Source organism: Nipponia nippon, unplaced genomic scaffold (assembly GCF_047370975.1).
Source record: "Nipponia nippon isolate SJK-2023a ecotype South Korea unplaced genomic scaffold, ASM4737097v1 scaffold_30, whole genome shotgun sequence".
In the NCBI taxonomy this organism is placed as follows: Eukaryota; Metazoa; Chordata; class Aves; order Pelecaniformes; family Threskiornithidae; genus Nipponia; species Nipponia nippon.
The window spans coordinates 4,869,542-4,890,762 of record NW_028262348.1 but is presented as its reverse complement, the minus strand read 5'-3'; the positions used below and the strand labels follow the sequence as shown (position 1 = coordinate 4,890,762).

The 21,221-nt window shown below is 65.0% G+C and overlaps 3 protein-coding genes across 4 annotated transcripts; all 3 read left to right on the top strand.

The window, feature by feature from the left end:
- Window positions 1–1,540: 1,540 nt before the first annotated feature.
- On the top strand, window positions 1,541–7,354 carry CASTOR1 (cytosolic arginine sensor for mTORC1 subunit 1). The gene is made up of 9 exons (XM_009462720.2): window positions 1,541–1,688; window positions 1,810–1,880; window positions 4,451–4,644; window positions 4,799–4,931; window positions 5,134–5,257; window positions 5,933–6,046; window positions 6,139–6,221; window positions 6,370–6,464; window positions 6,550–7,354. The coding sequence occupies exons 1-9, from the start codon at window positions 1,576–1,578 to the stop codon at window positions 6,613–6,615; spliced, it is 993 nt and encodes a 330-aa protein (XP_009460995.2). The 5' UTR covers window positions 1,541–1,575; the 3' UTR covers window positions 6,616–7,354.
- Window positions 7,355–10,391: 3,037 nt separating this feature from the next.
- Window positions 10,392–13,352, top strand: OSM (oncostatin M). 2 transcript variants are annotated; one of them, XM_087768684.1, is made up of 3 exons: window positions 10,392–10,463; window positions 11,400–11,536; window positions 11,668–13,352. In XM_087768684.1, exons 1-3 carry the CDS (start codon window positions 10,427–10,429, stop codon window positions 12,130–12,132), a joined length of 639 nt encoding a protein of 212 aa, XP_087624810.1. In that variant the 5' UTR covers window positions 10,392–10,426; the 3' UTR covers window positions 12,133–13,352. The 2 variants fall into 2 exon arrangements, with proteins under 2 accessions (XP_087624810.1, XP_087624809.1); XM_087768683.1 differs by lacking the exon at window positions 10,392–10,463 and having other exon boundaries at window positions 11,360–11,536.
- Window positions 13,353–17,432: 4,080 nt separating this feature from the next.
- LIF (LIF interleukin 6 family cytokine) lies at window positions 17,433–20,891 on the top strand. Its single transcript, XM_087768619.1, has 3 exons — window positions 17,433–17,508; window positions 19,241–19,419; window positions 19,564–20,891. Exons 1-3 carry the CDS (start codon window positions 17,490–17,492, stop codon window positions 19,999–20,001), a joined length of 636 nt encoding a protein of 211 aa, XP_087624745.1. The 5' UTR covers window positions 17,433–17,489; the 3' UTR covers window positions 20,002–20,891.
- The last annotated feature ends 330 nt before the right edge of the window (window positions 20,892–21,221 follow it).

Genomic DNA, 21,221 nt, shown 5'->3' with positions numbered 1-21,221 from the left:
TGGCGTGCCCTGCCCTGGGGCTGCCCCTGTTTGAAGTGTAAATGGGAGGACGCTGAGACCTGCCCCAGCTTGTGACAGCGGTGGCTGCCAGGCCCTGGGGTGTCTGGGGGGCTCCTTGGGGGGCTGCCATGGGGTCAGCTCCCTTCCCAGCACCCAGACCTCCCCTCTCCCAGTGTCACAGCTCCTGTGGCCAAACAGAGCCAAGAGCCCCCTAATTTGTCCCATAGCACCCCAGAGCTCAGCTTTCCGTGCACAAAATGGCACCTGGGCCCTCTTTCCCTCCCCATGCTTCCTGCAGGCAGGAATTCTGCCCAAACCTCTGTTCCTTCCTCCCAAACTCCCTTTTCCAAGGGGATGGCCACAGGCCGGAGCCTATTCGTGGCCCTAGGTTTCCCCTCTGCCCCTGCAAACCGCTGGGCCTGGGTTTGGTAAATCCCTGCTGCCGGGCCGGCTTGTTGGGACTCGTCCTCCCCGAGCCGGCGGGTTTGGGGCTGGGGCTGAGCATGGAGGAGCTGGGTGGGTGCTGGGGTGAGCCTGGCTGGGGTGGAGGGGGGATGGTGGGGTTGGCATTTGGGCTCCCAGTGGGTCCAGTCCCAGCCTGACTGGTGCTGGTGGGAGCAGGGATGGGAGTGGGAAGGGTTGGGTCTGGGTCCGTCACCCTGTGACTCCGGCTCAGGTCCAGTTCAGGCTCTCCAGGGCTCTGGGTTGGGGCTGCTCTGGGTTGGGGCTGCTCCGGGCACCCTGGGGCTCCGGGTCGGGTCTGGTGTGGGCATCCTGGGGCCCTGAATGGGGCTGATTTGGGCACCCCGGGGCTCTGAATTGGGGCTGCTCCGGGCACCCTGGGGCTCTGGGTCGGGTCTGGTATGGGCACCCCGGGGCCCTGAATTGGGGCTGCTCCGGGCACCCCAGGGCTCCGGGTTGGCTCCGGTGCGGGGAGCCCGGGGCTCTGGGCTGGGGCTGCTCCGGTGTGGGGACCCCAGGGCTCTGAATTGGGGCTGCTCCGGGCACCCCGGGGTTCCGGGTCCGGTCTGGTATGGGCACCCCGGGGCCCTGAATTGGGGCTGCTCCAGGCACCCTGGGGCTCCGGGTCGGCTCCGGTGCGGGGACCCCGGGGCTCTGGGCTGGGGCTGCTCCAGTGCGGGCCTGGTGCAGGCCCCCCGGGGCCCTGAATTGGGGCTGCTCTGGGGCTCCGGGTCGGCTCCGGTGCAGGCACCCCGAGGCTCCGGCCTGAAGCTGCTCCGGGCACCCCGGGGCTCCGGTGTGGGGGCCCCGGGGCTCTGAATTGGGGCTGCTCCGGGTCGGGTCCGGTATGGGCACCCCGGGGCTCTGGGCTGGGGCTGCTCCGGGCACCCCGGGGCTGCGGGTCGGGTCCGGTGCAGGCACCCCGGCTCCCTGAATTGGGGCTGCTCCGGTGCGGGGACCCCGGGGCTGAGGGTCCCGGGGGGGCGGTGCGGTCCCGGGGCGGGGCGGGGCGGGGCGGGCGGTTGCCCCTCCCGGGGGCGGGGCGGGGCCGGGGCGGTGCGGGGCCGCCCTTATAGCGGCGGGGGCGGCGGGGGCCGGCGCGGCGCGGCCGCCATGGACCTGCACATCCTGGAGCACCGGGTGCGGGTGCTGAGCCTGGCCCGCCGCGGGCTCTGGCTCTACACCCACCCGCTGCTCAAGCTGCTCTTCCTGCCCCAGCGCTGCAGGTACCGGCCTTCCTCCCCGTCCTCCTCCTCCTCCTCCGGGGCCCGCTCCAGCTTCCCCCCGGGTCCCAGCCCCGGGAGGCAGCGGCGGTGCTGGGCTCGGTAGCGCCGGTTTCTTCTTCAGGTGCAAGTTCTTCAGCCTGACGGAGACCCCCGAGGACTACACCATCATGCTGGACGAGGAGGGCTTCAAAGGTACCATGCAGTGGCTTCCACGGCCACTCCGTCCCTCGCAGGGTGGGCTGGCACCGCAGACACGAGTTGTGCATGTTCTCAGCCCGGCTGAGTGCAGCGACGCTCCGGGCCTCGGCTGCAGGGAGCGAGTCCCAGCTTGTAGCCAGGCTCCTTCGGTACATGCCCATCCTCAGGGCTCCTGGCCACGGAGCTCCCATCCCCTCGGCGCCTGCGCTGGGGATGTACCAGCTTGCCCAGCTGACGCTCTCCCGGCATGGCTGCCTTTGCCCTAATAACCCCCTCCCAGGCAGAGCTGTGTCTCCGCCGGCTCGTGGGACCAGGCTGTGAAACCGGCGGGGACAGTCTGCAAGGAGCCCAGTGCCAGCCGAAAGCTCCAGGCAGGGGACAGGTACCTCCCGGGGTGTCTGCAGGCAGTGCTTCGGGCTCCCTGCCTGCACAAGGGGCTGCTGCCAGACCTCCTGCCATCATTCCCTTGCCCGCTTTCATCTCTTCCCCCTGCCTGGTGAGGGCCGGGGCCGGCCTGTGCTTCGGCAGAGCAGGGCTAATTCTGCACCCACTTGGGCTGGCAGGGGTGAGCCCTGCCTGGGGGTGCTGCCTGGCAGCGGGGACCAGGTTTTGGGGTGTTCTGGGGGGATTTGAGCCCTTGCACGCCAGTCCCCCTCCCCAGGAAGTGTCATCTGGTGACATCCCCACTGCTGGTGACCCAGCGTGTGCCCGTGCATCAGCCTCACTGCTGGTCCTGCCGGGGGTAACGGCCCAACGGGCTGTGCCGGAGGGGCCGGATCCTGTCCTGGCTTCCCACGCCCAAACCTTCTTGCTGAGGCCGCAGGAACTGGCCACAGCTTATCACCTTGGACGTGCCCCAAGGAATAAGGGCCAGCACTCCGGCCATGGGGCTCTTGCCAGCCGGATCCAGCTCCCAACTCCCTCCCCGGCCCTTTGCTCGGGGAAGGGGCCGCAGGGCCAGGCTCCCCCCACCAGAGCCAGAGCCGTTCCCCACGTATTGTTTTATTTCGGGGCTTGCGGACAAATATTCCTCAATCCCGAGGGGAGGGCGGGAAGTGCCGAACAATGGTCCTGCGAGCTGGCGGCCCCGCTGTGCTGTGTGTACCCCCCCGGGGGTGGGGGGCTGCCAGTGTCCCCCCGCTGCGGGGCTGGGGACAGGACCCCGGGCAGAGGAGAGCTGCACCCTCCCCCTTTTCCCTTGGGGATCTGGATTAAGCCCTGGGGTGGGTGGCACGGGGACAGAGGGGTCCCCCCCGCATGCTCACGGCCTCACCCAGGGTGGTGTTGAAAAGCGATTAAGCGGCGAGCACTGGGACGGGTCCCTGCGTCCCAGTGTGTTCCCACCCCCGGCCCCAGTGCTCGGCCCTGGGCCGGAGCCGAGGCTGTTCTGGCGCTTCCTGCGCAGGAACAGGCGCTGGAAACACCCGCCGAGGCCCTGGATCCGGCCCTGCTCCCGCCCTGCCCCAAGCCGCGGTTCGGGAGCTGGGTGCGGAGCCCGTCCCGTGATGGGGTCCCCACTGTGGGTGCCGGACCCCTCCCTGGGGCGACCTCCCCTCCGCCACTGGTGCGATGAGTTTGCCTCCTCAGCTGGGCTGGGACGCCGGGTGCCCACCGAAGGGCTGGGTGCTTGTGCGGGGCTGTCTCGCGTGGGTGCTGCCTCCCACCTTTGCTGGGTGGGGGGAGCGGTTTGGAGACCCCTTGGGTGCCCGCCCCACCCTGTCCCTTCCCAGCAGCGCTGTGGGGTGGGGAAGGGGGTGCCAGGGAGGGGGGGTGCCTGGATGCGTCCCGGGGCACCCCGGCAGCCCCAGCCCCTCTCCTGGGCAGGAGGGTAGGTGCAGTGTGGTGGGGGGGACACGAGTGCAGCCCCTGTCCCCCCTCATCCCGGGGCAGGAAGGAACCGGCCAGCGCGCACCCTCCCTGCCAACAAAAGCAGCTTTTTGGGAGGCAGCCCTGGCCCCCCGCCAGCCTGGGCTCGGCCCCTCCTTGCTGGGCTGGCACAAGGTGCTGGCACCCCCAGGACAGTGGGGTGGCCCTTCCCTTGTCCCCTCCGGTACCGCGTGTTCCCCCAGGAGCATCCCTGGTGCTGGGTGCTGGGCTGGGGGCTCCTGGGGGGCAGGGGATGAGCCAGGCAGCCCCAGGGCCCTGGCAGTGCTGGCTTTGGGGTGCAGCACACCCCAACACCCCCTTGCACCCAGCCCGGGGTGCTGGCACGGGGAGGAGAGATCCATCCTGGGCCTGGGGGGGTCGTAGCCTTGGTCCCGCTCACCCCTGCAGCTGAATTCAGATGCTGTCGCAGTGCCTGGAGCGGCTGAGCCCTGTCTGGCTCATTCTGCTTGTGGATGGGGCTGGTTTGCGCCCCCAAACCAGCATCTCCAGCCCCATGCCTGAGGCTGATCCTGTCCTGGCTCCGCCAGGCCAGCTCGTCATCTGAGGGACAGTGTGACAGGCGGTGCCTGAGCCGGTGCGAGCTCTGCGGCACAGACGGGGCGTGCGGCATCGGGTGCCGTTTGGCTGTGCCGAGCCCCAGGGAGCCTTATGCCTCAGTCTCCACTTATCCTTCACAGAGCTGCCGCCCTCTGAGTTCATGCAGGTGGCGGATTCGACGTGGCTGGTGCTCAGCGTCGTCTCCAACGGCCGGGCGCCCTCCGGCTGCCAGGCCACCGGTGTCACCAAGATCGCCAGGTCGGTCATCGTGCCGCTGGCTGAGCACCACGTTTCGGTGCTGATGCTCTCCACCTACCAGACCGACTTCATCCTGGTGAGCACTGGGCGATGACGGGGATGGTGGTGCCTGGTCCCGCTGGGGTGCTGGCTCCGGCGGAGCTGGGTGAGGACCCCGCTGTCCCCGGCCGATGGTGGGGGGCTGCAGGGAGGGGTGGTGGTGCCGGCCTTGATCCCGCGCCCCTGGCCAGGTGCGGGAGCGGGACCTGCCAGTGGTGATCCACACGCTGGCGGGGGAGTTTGACATCTACAAGGAGGAGCGTGGCGAGTGCGTCCCCGTCACCTGCGACGACGTGAGCAACGGCTTCCTCAAGCCCAAGCCAGGTGAGTGACGCCAAGTCCCCTGTCCCCCAGGGCCACCCTGAGCCCAGGGCCACCCAGTCCCCGTCGGGATGCTCCAGCTCCCACCGGTGGTACCTCTGCGCCCTGACGGATGCCGGGCTGTGGCTTTGGTGGCCACAGGGTGGCACTGCGGTACTGTCCCCAAGCTGTCCCCAAGCCTGACGGGTGGCTCTCCCCCTGCCAGCCACCAGCCCCACGCTGCACCCCGTGCAGAGCCCCCAGACCCGCTTCTGCGTCCTGACCGTGGCCCCCGACACGCTGCCCGCCATCGCCACCATGCTCATCGACGTCCTCTTCTACTCCCACAGGTGGGTCCCAGGGACGGGGACGCAGCCATGGCCCCTCACCCGGTGCCACCTGAACTGCGGTGACATGCCCCCCCGCCTTGCTCCCAGTGGCTTTTCAAGCTCTGGGTGCGTTTTGCAAACTGGTTTTGCCCTTCCAAGCGTCCCAGGGGGCTGCAGCCACATGGGTGCCATGGGTCCCCCTGCCACCGTGGGATATGGGAGCCCCGGGGTGACCCGGGGGTCAAGCCCACATTGCAGCAAATCCCGGGGAGGGGGGACTGGAAAACAGGAGAGGATGGGTTGCAAAAGGCTGGTGGGAATGGCACTGGGGTGCAGGGATGCTCCTATCCAGGATATCCTGTGTCCCCCAGGATGAGGTCCTTTCTGGTTGGACCATCCTGCTCCAGAGACACCATGGTGCTTCGGGAATGCCCCGAAACCTGGTGTCACCCCTATCCTGTGTGGCCGACACCTGCTGCCCCCCAACCCTGTGGCTGTACGAGCTGCAGACCCCATGGGTAGCACCCGCTCCCATCCCCACCTCTCCTCCCCACCCACTGGCTCACCCCGCAGCATCCCAACATGATGCTCAAAGACACTCAGTGCCACCACCAAGCCCTTCTCCTCCCAGTTTTGGGGGTCGTGACCCCTCCCTGTGGCTGTCTTCCCCTTCCCTCCCCCTCCCCCGCTCCGCAGCCCCCCGAGGGAGGCTGGTGCTGGCAGCCAGGACCTCGACTCCATCACCTTCTTCGCCTTCTCCCTCATCGAGGGCTACATCTCCATCGTGATGGATGCCGAAACCCAGAAGCGGTAGGTGCCGTCTGCTGGGCTGGCTGTCTGTCCATCCCTGGGGCTGAGGACTCTGGGAGGGGGGATTTACACTCGGACCCTCCCTCTCTCAGGTTCCCCAGCAACCTGCTGCTGACCAGCTCATCGGGGGAGCTGTGGCGGATGGTGCGGATTGGTGGGCAGCCCCTGGGCTTTGGTGAGCGTGGCCGCGGTGGCCGTGTCCTCCCCTGTGCAACCACACTCCCTCTCCCCGGGGTGTGCTTCAGGGTGATGCTCTCCCTGCGTGTCCCCATGGCTGTGCCACCGGGGCCACCGCTCACCCCAGGGTCCCTTTGCCTCCCCAGACGAGTGTGGCATCGTGGCGCAGATCGCCGAGCCGCTGGCCGCTGCTGACATATCGGCGTATTACATCAGCACCTTCAACTTCGATCACGCCTTGGTGAGCCCCTGCCCCTCCCCAGAGACCCACTGCGGCAGGGGTGTCCTCTCGGGGCTGATGCCTGCTCTGTCCCCGACCCCGGCAGGTCCCCGAGGAGGGCATCGCCGAGGTCATCCAGCTGCTGCAGCAGCGCCAGGAGAGTGGCAAATAGCAGCTGGCTGTTCCCACGCCGGGTGGCCCAGGGCGGTGGCACGGTGGGCTGCCTCTTTCCCCCTACCCCCTATATTCGTTATTTTTTTTAATTCTAAGGCTCCCCCTGGTGCAGGGCAGAGCCGGGTGCAGCATCGCTCCCTGCCTGCTGGGGATGTGGGGACATGGTGGCTTTGGGGACCCGGTGGCCTCGTAGCAGTAGGGCGGTGTCCTGTGGGAGGGGGGAGCAGTCCCCACCGTGGCACCCCGTGGGCAAGGCCGAAGGGCAGCACCGTCGCCATCCTCTGCCCTCGGTTGGGGGGCTCGGGAGGAGAGCAGGCGTCCCTGGCAACCTGCTGGTGAGGGGGGACGTGCCAGAGAGCGGTGATGTGCCACCGCCATGCTGGGGGTGACAGCCTGGGGCTGGCACGATGTGTCCCCATGCCCTGTGTGTGTCTCCATGGGTGGTCCCCTTGGGTGGGGGGGGCAGCCATGATGCTCTGGGGCACCCTTGGACTGGCCCCAGGGGGGGTGAAGGCATCCCCAGAGCTGGGGTTCCCCTCTGGCACCCCGGAAATCTCCAAGGCAGAGATCGGGGGGCTGTGGTTCAGCCCCAGCCCTGTGTCCCCTCTGGGGTGGCTCCATGGCCCTGCCTGGGCTGCCACGTATCGTGGGGGGACAATGGTGACCCCCCAACTCCTCCCAAGCTGTATTATTTTCATATAGTTTTTAATAAGTCAATAAAAGTCCTATTATTTTTATTTCCACGTAGCCTGTGGCTCTGCGGGGGGGTGGCCCAGAGTCAGTCCCTGGGGTGGTGGCACTGGGTGGGATGGGAGTGGCGGGGCTGTGACAGGGGGACGTAGCACTCCCCACGTCTCTGCTGTAAGGTGACCAGGACGGGGCCAGCTCACCTGCCACGTATTTTGGGTGAAAAAAGGGGTGAAGGTTACAGCCCCCAGCATGTCACCAGCCCTGGGGAAACTGAGGCACGGGCCCCACTCCCCCATTTCTGCCCTCCCCATGCTGGGCCAGCTCCCACAGTCTGGGGGAAACCAAAGCACAAAGGGACAAATTTGACACCAGGCCCGGGGATGCCCCTGCTGCGCCATCACCGTGTCCTCGCGTCCTCTTCTGTTGCCAGCAGCACGGCACCCCCTGGCAAAGTGGGGTGCGTGGGGTCGGGGCTGTCCCCTTCTGGGGTGCCTGGGGGTCCTGTGACCCCCTTGGGGGCTGAGGCTGTGCGGCGGTGGCTGCGTGGGTGGGCCCCCCAGCCCCCGGGTGCCCCCGGGGGCTGCACCTGGCCAACGAGTGAGACTTGGTGCGAGCACGGTGGAAACCCCATCGGGGTCTTTTCCCCCCAGGGCAGGCAGCTCGGCGGGGCTCCGGCTGGTGTGCGAATGCAGCTCTGCTCCCATCTTGTCCCCAAAAAGCGGCCCCCGCTCTCCTGTGCACCAAGCGGGAGCGTGCCCAGGTCCCAGCCCTGCCTTTCCTGCGTCAGCTTCCACACGCTTGCACACCGTCGCGTTTCTGCAACCTCCCCGGACGCTTTCTTTCCTGTCTCGCTCTCTTGTCCAGAGTCATGAGATGCTGGTGACGCGCGCCGAAGCGATGAAGAAATTGCAGCCGGCCCATGCGGTCACCGGTGCTATTTTTGTCCCCATTGGGTATTGCACAGTCCTCCGCCACCCGCTTTCCTCCAGTGGGGTGGCCACCACGGTGGCCTCCTCCCTGCCCGGCTGGGTAACGGCCCTGTGCAGGGCCCTGGGAGGTGATGGTGCCGTGCGGAGGGGCCAGGGCTACCTGTGGCTGTGGGGATCTGAGGGTGGGTCGCTCTGCCCGCGTGGCCTTGCACACCTGGACAGGGTGCCCCAGGGTCCTGCCACAGCATCGCACACGCTGGAGGGCCCACGCGGTCAGGGAGGGAGGGATGGAGGCGTAGATGGATGGACAGGTGGATGGACACATTGATGTACAGATGGATGGATGGACAGATAGGTGGATGAAGAGGTGGATGAATGGATGGATGGATGGATGGACAATGGATGGATGGGTGGGTGGAGGGATGGATAGACAGGTAGATGGATGTACAAGTGGACAGATGGATGAGTGGGCAGGTGGATGGATGGATGGATGGATGGATGGATGGATGGATGGATGGATGGTTGGTTCATTGTGTGGATAGATGGATGGAGAGGCAGGTGAATGGAAAGGTGGAGGGGTGGATGGTGGATGGACAGATGTCTGGCTAAGCAGACAGACAGGTGGACAAACTGCTTCAGTCAAGCAGGTGTGGAGAGAGAAGGACGTTCTCCTGACTCCTCCACCCCTCCAGGGCTGCCCTGGGCACAGCCCTGCCCGCCCCAGCCCCACTGGACCCAGCCCAGCCACCACCTCTGCCGGGGGACACCCCGAGGAGGAGGAGGAGGTAGCTGGTGGAGGAAGCAGGGCTGCCCCGCTCCTGCAGCAGGGAGTCCTGCAAGTCGCAAGGGGAGGGGAAATTTTGGGAAAAGGAAACTTCTTCTGGAAGTGAGTCACAGCTGCACTGCACTCTTCTGCCCCAGAGGAGAGGTTATTTCTGGGTTGTCCCTCTGCACCGCCACCAAACCCTGTGAACATGCAAATTCGGTGCGGGGTGGCTCCATCTGCTCGCGCCGGCAGCTTTTGATGGTCACCAAAATCAACCAGATTGCAACACATCTCAAAAAGCTGATAAAATATATTCGTTTTTATGGGGTGGAAAAATCCCCCGTCGGTGTCAGGCTCCTGCCAGGCTCCATCTGCTGGGACAGGGGAGCTGAGGGGTGCAAGGGGTTTGCACCGGGTGCCACCGGCAGCACCAAGGCCATGCTGGGCCCCGTGGCAATGCCAGCCGGGACCGTGGAAGCTGGGCTTCCCCACGGCAGCATTGCATAAGCCTGACGCAGCAGTGAGGGCAGCACTGCAGGCAGTGCTGCCCGCACCGGCTTCCGCTGCCCTCAGCCCCCGTGCCCTTGGGCAACACCCAGGGCCCTGCGCAGGTCCCGGCGCGGCCACGGGTGGTTGCTTTTCCTCCACAGAGGCACCCATGGGTGCTGCTGGGCAGAGGGACTGAGCCATGCTGCCCTATGTCCCAGCACCCGAAGTCGTCACCCAGAGGGTTGGGTGGGTGTGAGCAGACGGACAGACAGACAGAGCATCCTCTGGAGCATCACCCAGTGCCGTGGCTCGGTGCAGTCCCCAGCCATGCTGGGATGCTCTGTGCTTCCTGGGCTTCCACCTCCCTCTTTCCCAGGCCGGATTTTTGGCTCCACAGCTGGACTTGGGATGCAAAGCCCCTGTGATGGGACACGGGTGTCCCCACATGGCCGATGTCCCCATCACTGGGTGCCAGCCCTGCTACTGTCTCTGCCTTCTTTTGCATTTGGGTTTTGGGGCAGCCGAGGCCATTTTGGGTTCAACCAGCCCGTTGGGCACTGAGCGGTGACTCAAAGCAGCCCTTTCCCAAGAAGCTGGGTCACGGGGGTCCAGTGGCGCTGGCACAGCCGAATCCAGGATGAGCAGTGGGACCGCAGGCTCTGGGCTGGACTCACTGGGACTCCCTCGAGGAACTGAATCGAAGAACAACCCCATCGGCCAGCCGGCATCATTTCCTCCCGCCGGGGCGGCTCACCCCGCTCATTGGCCCCTGGGGCACGGCTTCACTTCTCTCTGGCTTTCCGTTGGGTCCGGGTGCCTCCTTCGGAGGTGGGGGCGAATGGGTGCACTTTAAAAGGCGAGCTTCCCCATCGCCGAGCAGTAAGGAAGTCGCTTGCGCGCCCGGCAGCCCCGCGCCGAAACACCCTGCCCCGGCCATGCGGTGCGACAGGCGGCCCCTGGGCGTGCTGGCAGGTAGGTGTCTGCCGGTGTCCCGCAACTACCCTCTCGCTTGTGCGCCGGCTGTGCCGAGCAGGCCGGGAGCCACGGGGAGGGAGCGCAGCGGTGGGGCCCGCGTGGGGTTGAGTCGGTGTGCCGCAGTAGAGGGTGCCACCGAGGCTGTCCCTCCCTGTGCCGTGGTGGTGTCACCTCCCAAGGGCGCCGGCAGGGGATGGGGACACTCCCCCACCGCATGGCACGTGGAGCACCAGGGATGGGCATCCCATGGGGGCTCTCTTCATCCCTGGGGGAGAACAGATGCTGGGAGGGGGCAGGCGGGTGGGGACACACTTTGGGGTCAGTTTAAGGACTGATGGCAGAGGGTCAGGGATCAGCTTGCTGGCACGGATCCTGCACCTCTCCAAGCCCTTCAACCACCCCCCCAGCGCAGCAGGGCCAGGTGCTGTGTGCTGGTCCAGCACCGCATCCGAAGTCACCGCTGGCACATGGCTATGGGTGATAGCGGGCCTGGGACAGCGTCCAGCCAGAGCCAAGGAGCCGGATCTGGGAGTGTCACCACTGTCCCCTTCCTTGCGGCCTGCACTGACAGGGGGAGCTGCTGGGGCAATCACCAGGTCTGGGCTGTGCTCCATAGCTGCTCAATGGCATCTTCATCCTCCTCCTCCTCCTCCCCACCAGGTGCCCAGCAGGGTCTTGGCACAGGGGCTGGCTCGTCCCTGCAGCAGGACCAGGGACTTCAGGGCTGGGGGATGCATATGCCTGGCACACGCTGTTCTCACCTGCAGGCCTGACGCCAGGGTGATGGGTGCACAGGGCTGAGCTCTTCCCACAACAGCCATCACTGTGGCACGGGGGCCAGTGGGCTTGAGCCTTTCCAGCATGGGGAGGGAGCTGCCTCCCCGCACCCAGTGATGTCTCAACGTCCCCCAACTCCCTCCTCTTCCTCCCCAGCTGTCACCAAAGGGCTCTTCATCCTCTGGGCAGTGCCAGGCCAGGGAGGGCGGCCCCTGCACCCCCCCACCCTGCAGCAGATCCAGGCGCTGGTGAGGCACATGGCTGAGGACGCACAGGAGCTTTTCACCTTCTACGTGAGTCCCCTTCCCCGGGGCGAGGGGTCACTCCTGTCCCCTCTGTGGGGGGACACGGGGCTGGCAGAGGGGTCCCCGTGCTGCTCCCGTCCCACATTCCTGACCTTCCTTTTCCCCCCATGCCTGGGCAGGAGGAGGACCAGCGCCTGGCTATCAACCACGTCTGCCGCACCAACCGCCCGCCCGAGTGGCTGCGGGGACCGGTGATGGGGCCCGGGGGGCTGCAGGGGCTGCGGGGCACCATGGTCCGCATGGCCCAGGCGCTGCAGGACATCACCCGGCACCAACGCGACCTCAACCCTCCTGGCGCCGAAATCCTTCGCCGCTTGGCCAGCACCCACCTGAAGGTGCGAGGGCTCCTCAGCAACCTGGATGGGCTCTTCCCAGCCCCCAGCCTCCCCCCCGGCCGCCGGCCCCCGCCTGGCCCCACGGCACCCACCAAGACCTTCCGGCAGAAGCTGGAGGGGTGCCGGATCCTCTGGAGCTACGCCCACTTCATGGCCAAGCTCAGCGCCCAGCTGGAGGCCAGGAGCCATCGAGCGCGCCGGGAGAAGCGTCGACCGTGCCGGGGCTCACAGCTGCCCGTGCGCTCCTAGCGTAACCCCACCATCACCGTCTCCATCGCCATCCTGTCCCCATCCCTGGGACAGAGACTCTCCGGCCGGCCGGGATGCACCGCAGAGACCCTCTAAGCTTGCATGGGTGAGGACGCAAGCACTCTCAAAGCAGCACCCGTCACTTCAGCTTGCCATGGGGACCAAGCTGCCCCCATGTCACCGCTCGGCTGCAGGACAGACCCACTACGCTCCTGGCAGCTCCCCCACATCCCACCCCACATTTCGGCAGCCCCGGTGCCACAGGGAGACGCTTGCTCAGACACATTCGGGTGTCTCCCAGTGCCCAGTGCTGCGGGATGGAGCCGTCCCTCGTTGCTGAGCCCTGCCGGATTTTCCAGTGATTCAATGGGTCCGGTGACCCAGCCTGACTAAGAGCCGCTCACCCAGCACCCGCCGTGTTGCCGGCAGGGTGCGGCCCCGGCCCACGGAGAGCGCTGCCGGCATTGGCAAGTGCTGCTGGCGTTGTCATCCCCTGCCTGCCCGTCCCTGCCTGCCCTGTGCTGGGTTTGCTGATCCCATGGGGAGAGCATCTGGGAGCGGAATCCTGTGAGCTCGGTGCCCCCATGAGCTCGGTGTCCCCATGAGCTCGGTGTCCCCATAAGCTTGGTGTCCCTGCAAGCTCGGTGTCCCTGCACACTCGATGACCCTGAGTGCTTGGTGTCCCTACAAGCTCAGTGTCCCCACAAGCTCAATGTCCTCGTGCTCATCCCTGTCCTCATCCCTGCATGCTCAGTGTCCCCAAGCCCTCAGCATCCCTGTGCTCGTCCCTGTGCTCTCAGTGTCCCCATGTTCTCAGTGTCCCCATGCTCTGTGTCCCCGTGCTCTCAGCATCCCTGTGCTCGTCCCCGTGCTCTCAGTGTCCCTGTGTCCTCAGGGACCCCATGCTCTTTCCTCTGTGCTCAGCATCCCTGTACCCTCAGTGTCCCCACGTCCCCGAGCCCCTTGGGCCGTGCCACCACAGCCCTGCCCATGCCAATGGGGGGCTCGGCTCCAGCCACCGCACTGTGACGGTGGGTGGCAGCACCCACCCCCTCCCCACTAATTTATACATTAATATTTGTGTGGTTATCGTATTTATTGAATCTTGAGGTTAATTTAATATGTCCCTGCAGTGGGAAGAAATATTTAAGGACGTTTTTAATATATAAATATCTATTTTTATGGTAACTTTTTTTTGTATTGTGTTAAACTATGAATGTAACAAGGTTTTATTTATGAATATCAATATTTTTTGGTACTGTAAGAAGGGTGGTGCCCACCGTGGGCTCGTGGCACCCCCGTATTTTTGTATAATGGCAGAAGGAAATAAAGTGTCAACCTCGGCCCACGGGCCGCTGAGCGGCCGTGTCCCTGTGTCCAGGTGTCTGTGGGCAGAGAGGGGCTGTGTTCTGGCAGCTAGGCTGTGCCCGTTGTCCTCTCCAGGGCACGTGGCCTGGCGTGGGATGGCAGCGTGGGGTGGGATGGGACATGGCCTGGTGTGGCACGGCGTGGGATGTGGCACATGGCACGTGGCTCATGGCACACGGCACACAATGGCACGTGGCACACGGCACAGCACAGGACATAGCACGGCACATGGCACGGCACAGTGTGGCACATGGCATGTGACATGGCATCCCATGGCATGGCCTGGCACAGCCAGGCATGTGCCATGCCACGGCGTGGCACAACACTGCATGGCAGCATGTGCCACCTATCACACAACCCTGTGTGGCAAGCAACCCGACACAGCCGCCGGCATGGGCCAGGCCATTGCCGCAGCCAAACCAGAGCACCATGTCCATGCCGCCTGGCCGGGGCCACCACGGGGACCAGGCCACCCCACTGCCACCGGTCCCGCTGAGTCAAAAATCCTAAGACCCAGTCATGTGGCACCGCAGAGTCACTCGTTCCTCGCCGTGTGCCGGTGCCTGCTGGGCTGCCCGGCACTGCCGCCGGCACCACCGCCTGAGTCAGTCGTGGAGAGCATCGCTGCCAGTACGGCCACTGCCGCGCTGGCACCCACTGCCATTTGGGGACACTTGGGGTGGGGACGATGTCACCATGAAGCTGCCCAGGCCGGCTTGCCGTGCCGTGGGTGACTGTGACCGTGCCACTGCCTGCCGGCTGCCGTCCCCTGCCAAGCCACCCGCCCGGCTCCAAAGCGGAGGCAGCTTGCATGGGCTGCGGAGGGGAGGGCGCAGGTACGTGACCCCCAGGGACTGGCAGGGAGGGGTGGGGGGACCCCCAAACAGTGTCACCGGAGTGACACTGGCAGCCCCCATGTCCCTGGTGTCCCTGCGGGGGCCAGGCTCCCTCCTTGAAGGGCCACCCAGGGTGACCCCACTGCCCACCCCATGCTCCCATCCCTGGGAAAAGCCACCCCACGGTGGGGATGTCCCTTGGCCACGGTCCCCAAGGGCGCTGCTCACCCTGCCACGGCCACGGGGCCCTCCTGCCCGGCTGGGATGGAAAGCAGCAGGATGACACTCGTGGGGGACACCGGTGGGGTGACACGGGTGGGGCACAGGGACTGAGGGGAGGCAGCCGTGAGCAGGGACATCGTGAGTCAAAGGTGAATTCGGTCCCTGCCGTTATTCAGCCACAGGCTTCCCCGGGGCAGGAGCATGGGGGCACCGGCCTCACGCCCCCCGCTTCCCCAGCACCCCCCGGCACGGTCGCCCTGGCAGCCCCAGCCCCAAACCCGCGGGCCCCTCCGGGGGCTGCGGTGACAGCGGACACTGGGGTGTCCCCCTGCATGGGGACAGCGTGGGACGAGGACCCCGAGGGCACCCAAAGGGGACTGTGGGATGTGGATGGGGCAATTATGGGATGGGGCAGTGCTGGGAGGGGGATGGGGGAACAATTATGGGATGGGGGGGACAATTATGGGATGGGGATGGGGCAGGAGGGGACAGCTCTGGGATGGGGAGAGGGCAGGTCTGAGATGGGGCAGTTCGGGGACAGGGATGGGGCGGGGGGGCAGGTCTGGGATGGGGATGGGGCAGTTCTGGGTGTGGGGTTATTATGGGATGGGGAGTGTCTCGTTCTGGGCTGGGGCAGCAGGGGGCAGCATGGGGACGGGGATGGGCGGGGGGGACCCGGGCTGGGGCGGGGGGGCAGAGCAGCGGCACGGTAGCGGTGGCCTTGGGACGCCCTGCGCTTGTCCCCGTGTCCCGGGCTGGCAGTGGGGATGGCGGGGACAGAAGGGACAGCAGGCAGCAGTGTTCGGCCAGGCAGGGCCGCTGCCTCCTGCCCAACCTGCCCCCCATCCCCCCCAGCTTCGTTCCTGGGGTCCCCAAACCAGGGACACCCCGGGGGCACCCCACCAGCTCCCAGCCCTGCAACCCCCTGCAATGGGGAGGGCTGGCACCCCCCCGCCCAGCCCCTCACGGTCCCGCCTTGAAACCCCCCACCCATGTCACCCTCTCGCCACGCTCCTGCATCCCACCTTTCCCGCTGCCCATCCCCATGGGCACCCACGCAGGAGCCGTGCGGGGAATGCTCCTGCTGCCCAAGCACCGGGGAAAGGGGATTTTTTTTTTTTTCCTGGGCATCATTGGGAAATCTCTCCCATCCAGCCTGCCCGGAACAGGGATTCAGGTTTTCCTGCTGGAGCATCCTGCCCTGCAGAGGGGAACCCCCCCCATTTCTATCCCCCCTAGAAAATCCATTATAAATGAAACCCCAAACCCCTGCCCAGCTCCGGGACACCAGCCTGGCCCCGGGCTGAGTCGCTGCTGGGAAATTCAGGGAAAGGGCAGAAAACCCACAGCAATCCCTGCACGCAACCCTCCCACAAGGATGTTCCCTAGTGCTATTAATTAAGAAGCACCAATTCCTCAGCTAATTAAGTGCCATCAGGCCATCAGATAGCCACCGATATGTGATGCGCTGCTCACTGCACCCCAATAAAACCAGGTGTGGAGCTGCAGGGGGTGAGATGGGGCTCGTTCTCCCCAGCTTTGGCCACCTCCTCCCTCCCCAGACCCAACCCCACTCGCTGCCTGGTGTCCCAGTAAGGCCAGACTGGGCTGAACTGGGTTTTGGCTGCCAGGGCATCACTGCCAGTGGCTGCACTCAGGAACCAGGCTGGTCCCCAGGGTGACCCATGGGGAAACTGAGGCAGGCGGTGGCTACATGACCAATCCCCCCCCAGTATGGGGGGGGTCCTCGTGTCTGCCCTCGACGTGCCACCCCCTGCCACGGGGGACAGCTGGGGTCGTGCCAGCTCTTGCATCACCGTTCCTCGACTGTCACCCCACCGGGTTCACGCTGCCAGAGCACCAGGGCACAAACTTGCTAAACCTGCTTAAAAGTTTCAGCTCAGCCGTGCCCCCAGAGAGGAAAAAAATATATACAAGAAAAACAAAAATCTCTTTAACCTGTTTTTCACCCAAATCGGGGAGCAAAGAGCCCCGCAGCATCCCAGTTCCATGGGCCCCCCCACGAGGGGTTGATCCCACACCGATTTTAGCACCTTGCCAACCAGCCCAGCACCCTTCTGCCCGCACCCTGCCTGTGCCGGGCAGGGGGACAGCCCCGACGATGGAAGGGTTAACCCTGGGGGGCAGGTCCAGCCTCTTCCCGCTGGGTGGGTTTGTCCTTTTTCCCAGAGAAAACCCACCCTTTACTTTTAATATTTTTGCTCAAAGGGATGAGCCGCTGGCGGGGCTGGGGGACGCTGATGGGCCTCCATCCCACCATGCCCAGTGGCACCCCGCCACTGCCTCCCCGTGACTTTTATTCTCCCAACCCCCCCGCCCCCAAAAAAAAAAAAACAAATCATATTTTTTTCTCCCCTTATTTTATTGACTGCTCCGGCAGCCGGCGGGGAAGCCCTGACCCAGGGAGGGGGAGCTGGGGGTGAAAGTGCTTGCAGCTCCATGAGTCACGACACCGCGCTCGCCATCACGCCTCGACGCCACCGCTGGCACCCACCGCCCCCCGCGACGCCCCCAAACCCCACGTGCCGCCGCTCGCCTCCCTGGGGGGAGGCTTTAATTCATATCCCCCCCCCCGCCTTCCCACCCACTTCCCCAGCACCACCCGGACCCCGTGCGTGAAAAAACACAAAACCGACAATCCCGGTGACATCAACTTTATCAGAAGTTTATTTCTAAGAATCATTCAGGATTTCCAAAGCCCTCGACTTCCTGATTTCCAGTTTCAATAGAAGTAACGATAGTGGTGCTGCTCCCCCCCGCGTCCCCCCCTCCTCCCCTTTCTTACAACACAGGCTGGCTGCCGGACCGGTATATAAACCCCGAGAAGTCCCCCAGTATGAACATGAATTTCTGAAAACTTCCTCTGCCAACATCAATCTCTATTAAGTTGCTCCCGGGACGCGGCTCACAATGAAGTTCGTGCCGGCAGGTAAAAAAAAAAAAAAAAATCAACTTTGGGGAAATTATTTCCCCTTCTCCCCTCTTTTTTTCCTCCCCCTCCTTTTCCTGGTGATGCTTGGGCACAGGCGGGTCCTGGTTCGCCACCGGAGCCACAGCGAGGGCTCCCGCGGTGCCGCTTTCCCCCTGGGATGAGCATCTCTGGGAATTGGCAGCGGGGAGCAAAGCGCGGCGCTGGCGCGGTGCAGCCAACATCTGGACACTTATATAACTGGAAATGCTTCCAAGAAAAAAAAAAAAAAAGCAAGGGGGGGGATCTTTTTTTTTGGGGGGGGCTTTTTTGGCTTTTTAAAATTCCACACCCCCCCCTTGCTTTTCCTCCTTCTGGGTCTCTCGATGCCGCGAGCCACTGCTGCGTCGGGAGCGCTGGAGGGATGGGGAGGCTGCCAAGTGCAGGGGGGATTGGAGGGAGCAGCCACCACCCCAGCGGCAGTGCTGGGGGTCCCATGGGGCAGCACCCACCCGGGATCCCCCACCCACCCAGCCCCTGGCACACGTGGGTGCTGAGCCTCGCTCTGCCCAGCTGTGAAATGGGCAGAAGGCAGCAGCCAAGGGGGGATGCAGTGAGAGGGGCTTGTGGGCATCTGCGTCCCATGGAAGCACCCAGGGCCCCGGGGGCACGGGGAAGAAGGGTCCCCCCTATCCTGCGCTTGAGGGGAGCAGCAGTGGGTCAGGGACCGCAACACGCCCAGGTAAGTCCTTTCCCACCTGGGCAGAGTAAATAAAGCAAGGCTTGGATTACCCGGCACCGGTGGCACGTCGGAGGCGCTGACAAGTGCGGGCAGCTTCGGTGCTCGTCACGGCCTGGGGACTTCACCTGGCAGCACCCCTGCGGCATCGCACAGGGCCCCCACCCTGCTGGGGCGCTGCCGGCAGCAGCCAGGTCAGCCAGCAGCAGGGACTCTCCCGGGGTACCCTGCCCCGAGGATGCAGAGCACAGCGGCAGGGCTCCAGAGGTCGTTTGGCCTCCCCGAGCAGGGGTGCTGCTTTGGGGGGTCCCCAGGGATGGGGGGTCAGAGCACCCCTCTCTCACCCTGCTGGCAGGAGGGGGACGCCAGCGCAACCCAGCTGCCGGCAGCTCAAGGGTCCCCTTGTTCTGCGTCCAGGGATTTCCTGGCCGGTGTCTCCAGCAGCTGCAGTGTCTCTCCCTGGGGCTCCTCGGCGCTGAGCCCACTTCGCAGACAGGGAAACTGAGGCAGGCAGCGGGGCTGGAGGCGGGAGGGAGCGGGGGGATGCCGAAGGCAGGTTTCCTTGCGGGCGCCCCCGCTGAGTCAGCTGGGGCCGGGGTGGGGCCTCGCTCCCGCAGCGCCTGGCCGAGGATAACGGAGGGGAAAGCGCTTTGCATATTTGATTAAACCCAACAGGTCGTCACCGGGCCAGTTGCGAAATGTGGGAATGCCGCAGGGCACCCCGCCGGAAAGGGAGGCGGGGGAGCGCCTGCCGGGGGGCAGGTGAGGGGGACGGGAGCGGGACGGGAGCCTCGGCACGGCCAGGATGGCAAAGTGAGGGGTCTGGGGGCTGCCAGCAGAGCCAGACCCTCGCCCAAGTGGGATGGGTCCCCGCTCTGGCTGGACGCCCTCCCCTTGGGTGCCATGGGCTGGGGGCTGCACCGTGACCTGCCCAGGCCATCAGTGGTGGCACGGTCTCCACAGACCACCACTGGCTTGGTCCCCACCGTGACGCCCGCCTCTCTCCCCACACAGGCGTCGTGCCTTTCGTGGCCCTCCTCCTGCTGCAGCGGCGGCCGGTGGCCGGCCGAGCACTGCTGGTGACCGGCTCCGGCTGCCCCGGTCATGGCTTGTGCCGCTCCAACGTCCAGGAGCAGACCCGCAGGCAGGTTGCGCTGCTCAACGCCACCGCCCAGGACCTCTTCAGCCTCTATGTAAGTGGCACTCGGGGATGGCCAGTCCCCGCGGGGACCCCCAGGGCAGTTTGCATGTGCATGAAGGGAGAGGGGTGGGGACGGCTGCAGAAGGTGGCCGGGGGGGACAGGGGACATGGGGGTGACACTTGCCTCTCCTCCCAGCTGAAGTGCCAGGGAGAGCCATTCAGCAGTGAGACCGACAAGCTCTGCAACCCCAGCGGTGTCTTCTTCCCTGCTTTCCGTGTCAACCGGACGAGTGAGAGGAAGGAGGTCATGGTGGCCATGTACAAGCTCTTCGCCTTTCTCAACGCCTCGCTGGGGAACATCACGCGTGACCAGGAGGAGCTCAACCCCACGGCCAAGGAGCTCCTCGACCGGCTCCACAACACCACCAAGACCACCCGGGGCCTCATCTCCAACCTCACCTGCCTCCTCTGCAAGAACTACAACGTCTTCCAGGTGGACGTCAGCTACGGGGAGAGCTCCAAGGGCAAGAGCGCCTTCAAGAAGAAGCAGCAGGGCTGCCAGGTGCTCAGGAAGTATGTGCAGGTCATTGCCCAGGCGGCCCGCGTCCTCCTACCTCATCTCAGCCCCTTGTGAGCGCCCGCCCCGGCTCCTCTGCCCCGCCGTCCAGCCGCGCCGTCCCCCCGCCGCCGAGTGAGACCCCAAGCACCGCTGCCTCCTGACCTCCCACTTTCCTATTTATTACCCCGGACCCTGCGCTGGCCCCACCCACCCTCTGGTAATTTATTTGCCCCTTGCAAAGGTGAATGTTGCAGCCCGGTGTGTCCCGGGCGGAGCAGAGCCGGGGCCGGCATCCAGTGGGATGAGGCGGCGCATCCCCGAGGTGATGCCGGGGCGCGAGCTGGTTGGGATGCGCCTCGGCTGTCCCCGTCCTCCCCTGGGGTGCGGGGAGCTGCGGGTGCTGCGAGGGGCCGGACTCTGTCCCCCATGGCCAGTCTCCTCCATCATGGAGAGCAACCTGATGGACGTCCTCGAGCATCATCCGAAAGCCTCCACTTCCCTGGGAAAAAGGATTGGGATGAAGGACACCGGGATGCTGTGGCTGGCAGGCACATGGGGACATGCTCCCCCTGCATGTTTTGGGGCTGGGTTCCCTGACAAGGAGCCGAACTGAGAGTACTGGGGTGGCTGCAGCGGCTGGGGCTGGGTCCCGCCGTCTCGGATGAGGCCACCCACTGGGGACAGAGCCAGCGGCTGCCCCACCAGGGAGCATCGTCCCCCCTGCATGGGCACGGCATGGAGAGCCCATCCCTCCCCTTCAGAAAAGTGCTTTTCCCATTGGAAGGGCTCTGAATGTACTAGTGGCCAAGCGCTGCGCTTCTCATGGCCGAATGCGGCACCAGCGCGGGGATGCGGGGATGCAGGGACGTGGGGACACGGGAACAGGCCCCAGGCCGGTGGCAGGAGGCGCTGGCTCGCTCCTGGCACCAGAGCGGGCTGTGAGGGTTATTTATTGCCTTGGTAGAAAGCCCAGCATGCACCAAGTGCTCTGACCTGACTTTTAATAATGTTATTAATAATAATAATTAATAATAATTAATAATAAGATTTGTGGTAATATATATCTAGAATTCTATTTAAATATTTATATTTTTATACTTGTTTTCCCCTTTTTTTTAAATAAACCAACAGAAATGGACTGTATTTGGCTTCTCTTTGCTGGGTTCCCTTTGCGCTCGCCCTCGAACACCTCTGCTTCTCCCCCAAAACACTCTCGGGGCTGCCCCAAAGACCCCCAAGCATCTCTGTGGGCTGGGGGTCACCATCCCCTGTCCCCTTGCTCCTTCTTCCCTCCC

What these genes read in the sequence shown, in the direction of transcription:
- LIF (XM_087768619.1), top strand. An exon ending in AGGACCTCTTCAGCCTCTAT is followed by an intron (nt 19,420 to 19,563) that starts GTAAGTGGCACT and finishes CTCTCCTCCCAG; the next exon opens with CTGAAGTGCCAGGGAGAGCC.
- OSM (XM_087768683.1), top strand. Translation starts at nt 11,360, where the DNA reads ATGTCTCAACGTCCCCCAACTCCCTCCTCTTCCTCCCCAGCTGTCACC. An exon ending in AGGAGCTTTTCACCTTCTAC is followed by an intron (nt 11,537 to 11,667) that starts GTGAGTCCCCTT and finishes ATGCCTGGGCAG; the next exon opens with GAGGAGGACCAGCGCCTGGC.
- CASTOR1 (XM_009462720.2), top strand. Translation starts at nt 1,576, where the DNA reads ATGGACCTGCACATCCTGGAGCACCGGGTGCGGGTGCTGAGCCTGGCC. An exon ending in TTCCTGCCCCAGCGCTGCAG is followed by an intron (nt 1,689 to 1,809) that starts GTACCGGCCTTC and finishes TTTCTTCTTCAG; the next exon opens with GTGCAAGTTCTTCAGCCTGA. An exon ending in ACCAGACCGACTTCATCCTG is followed by an intron (nt 4,645 to 4,798) that starts GTGAGCACTGGG and finishes GCCCCTGGCCAG; the next exon opens with GTGCGGGAGCGGGACCTGCC.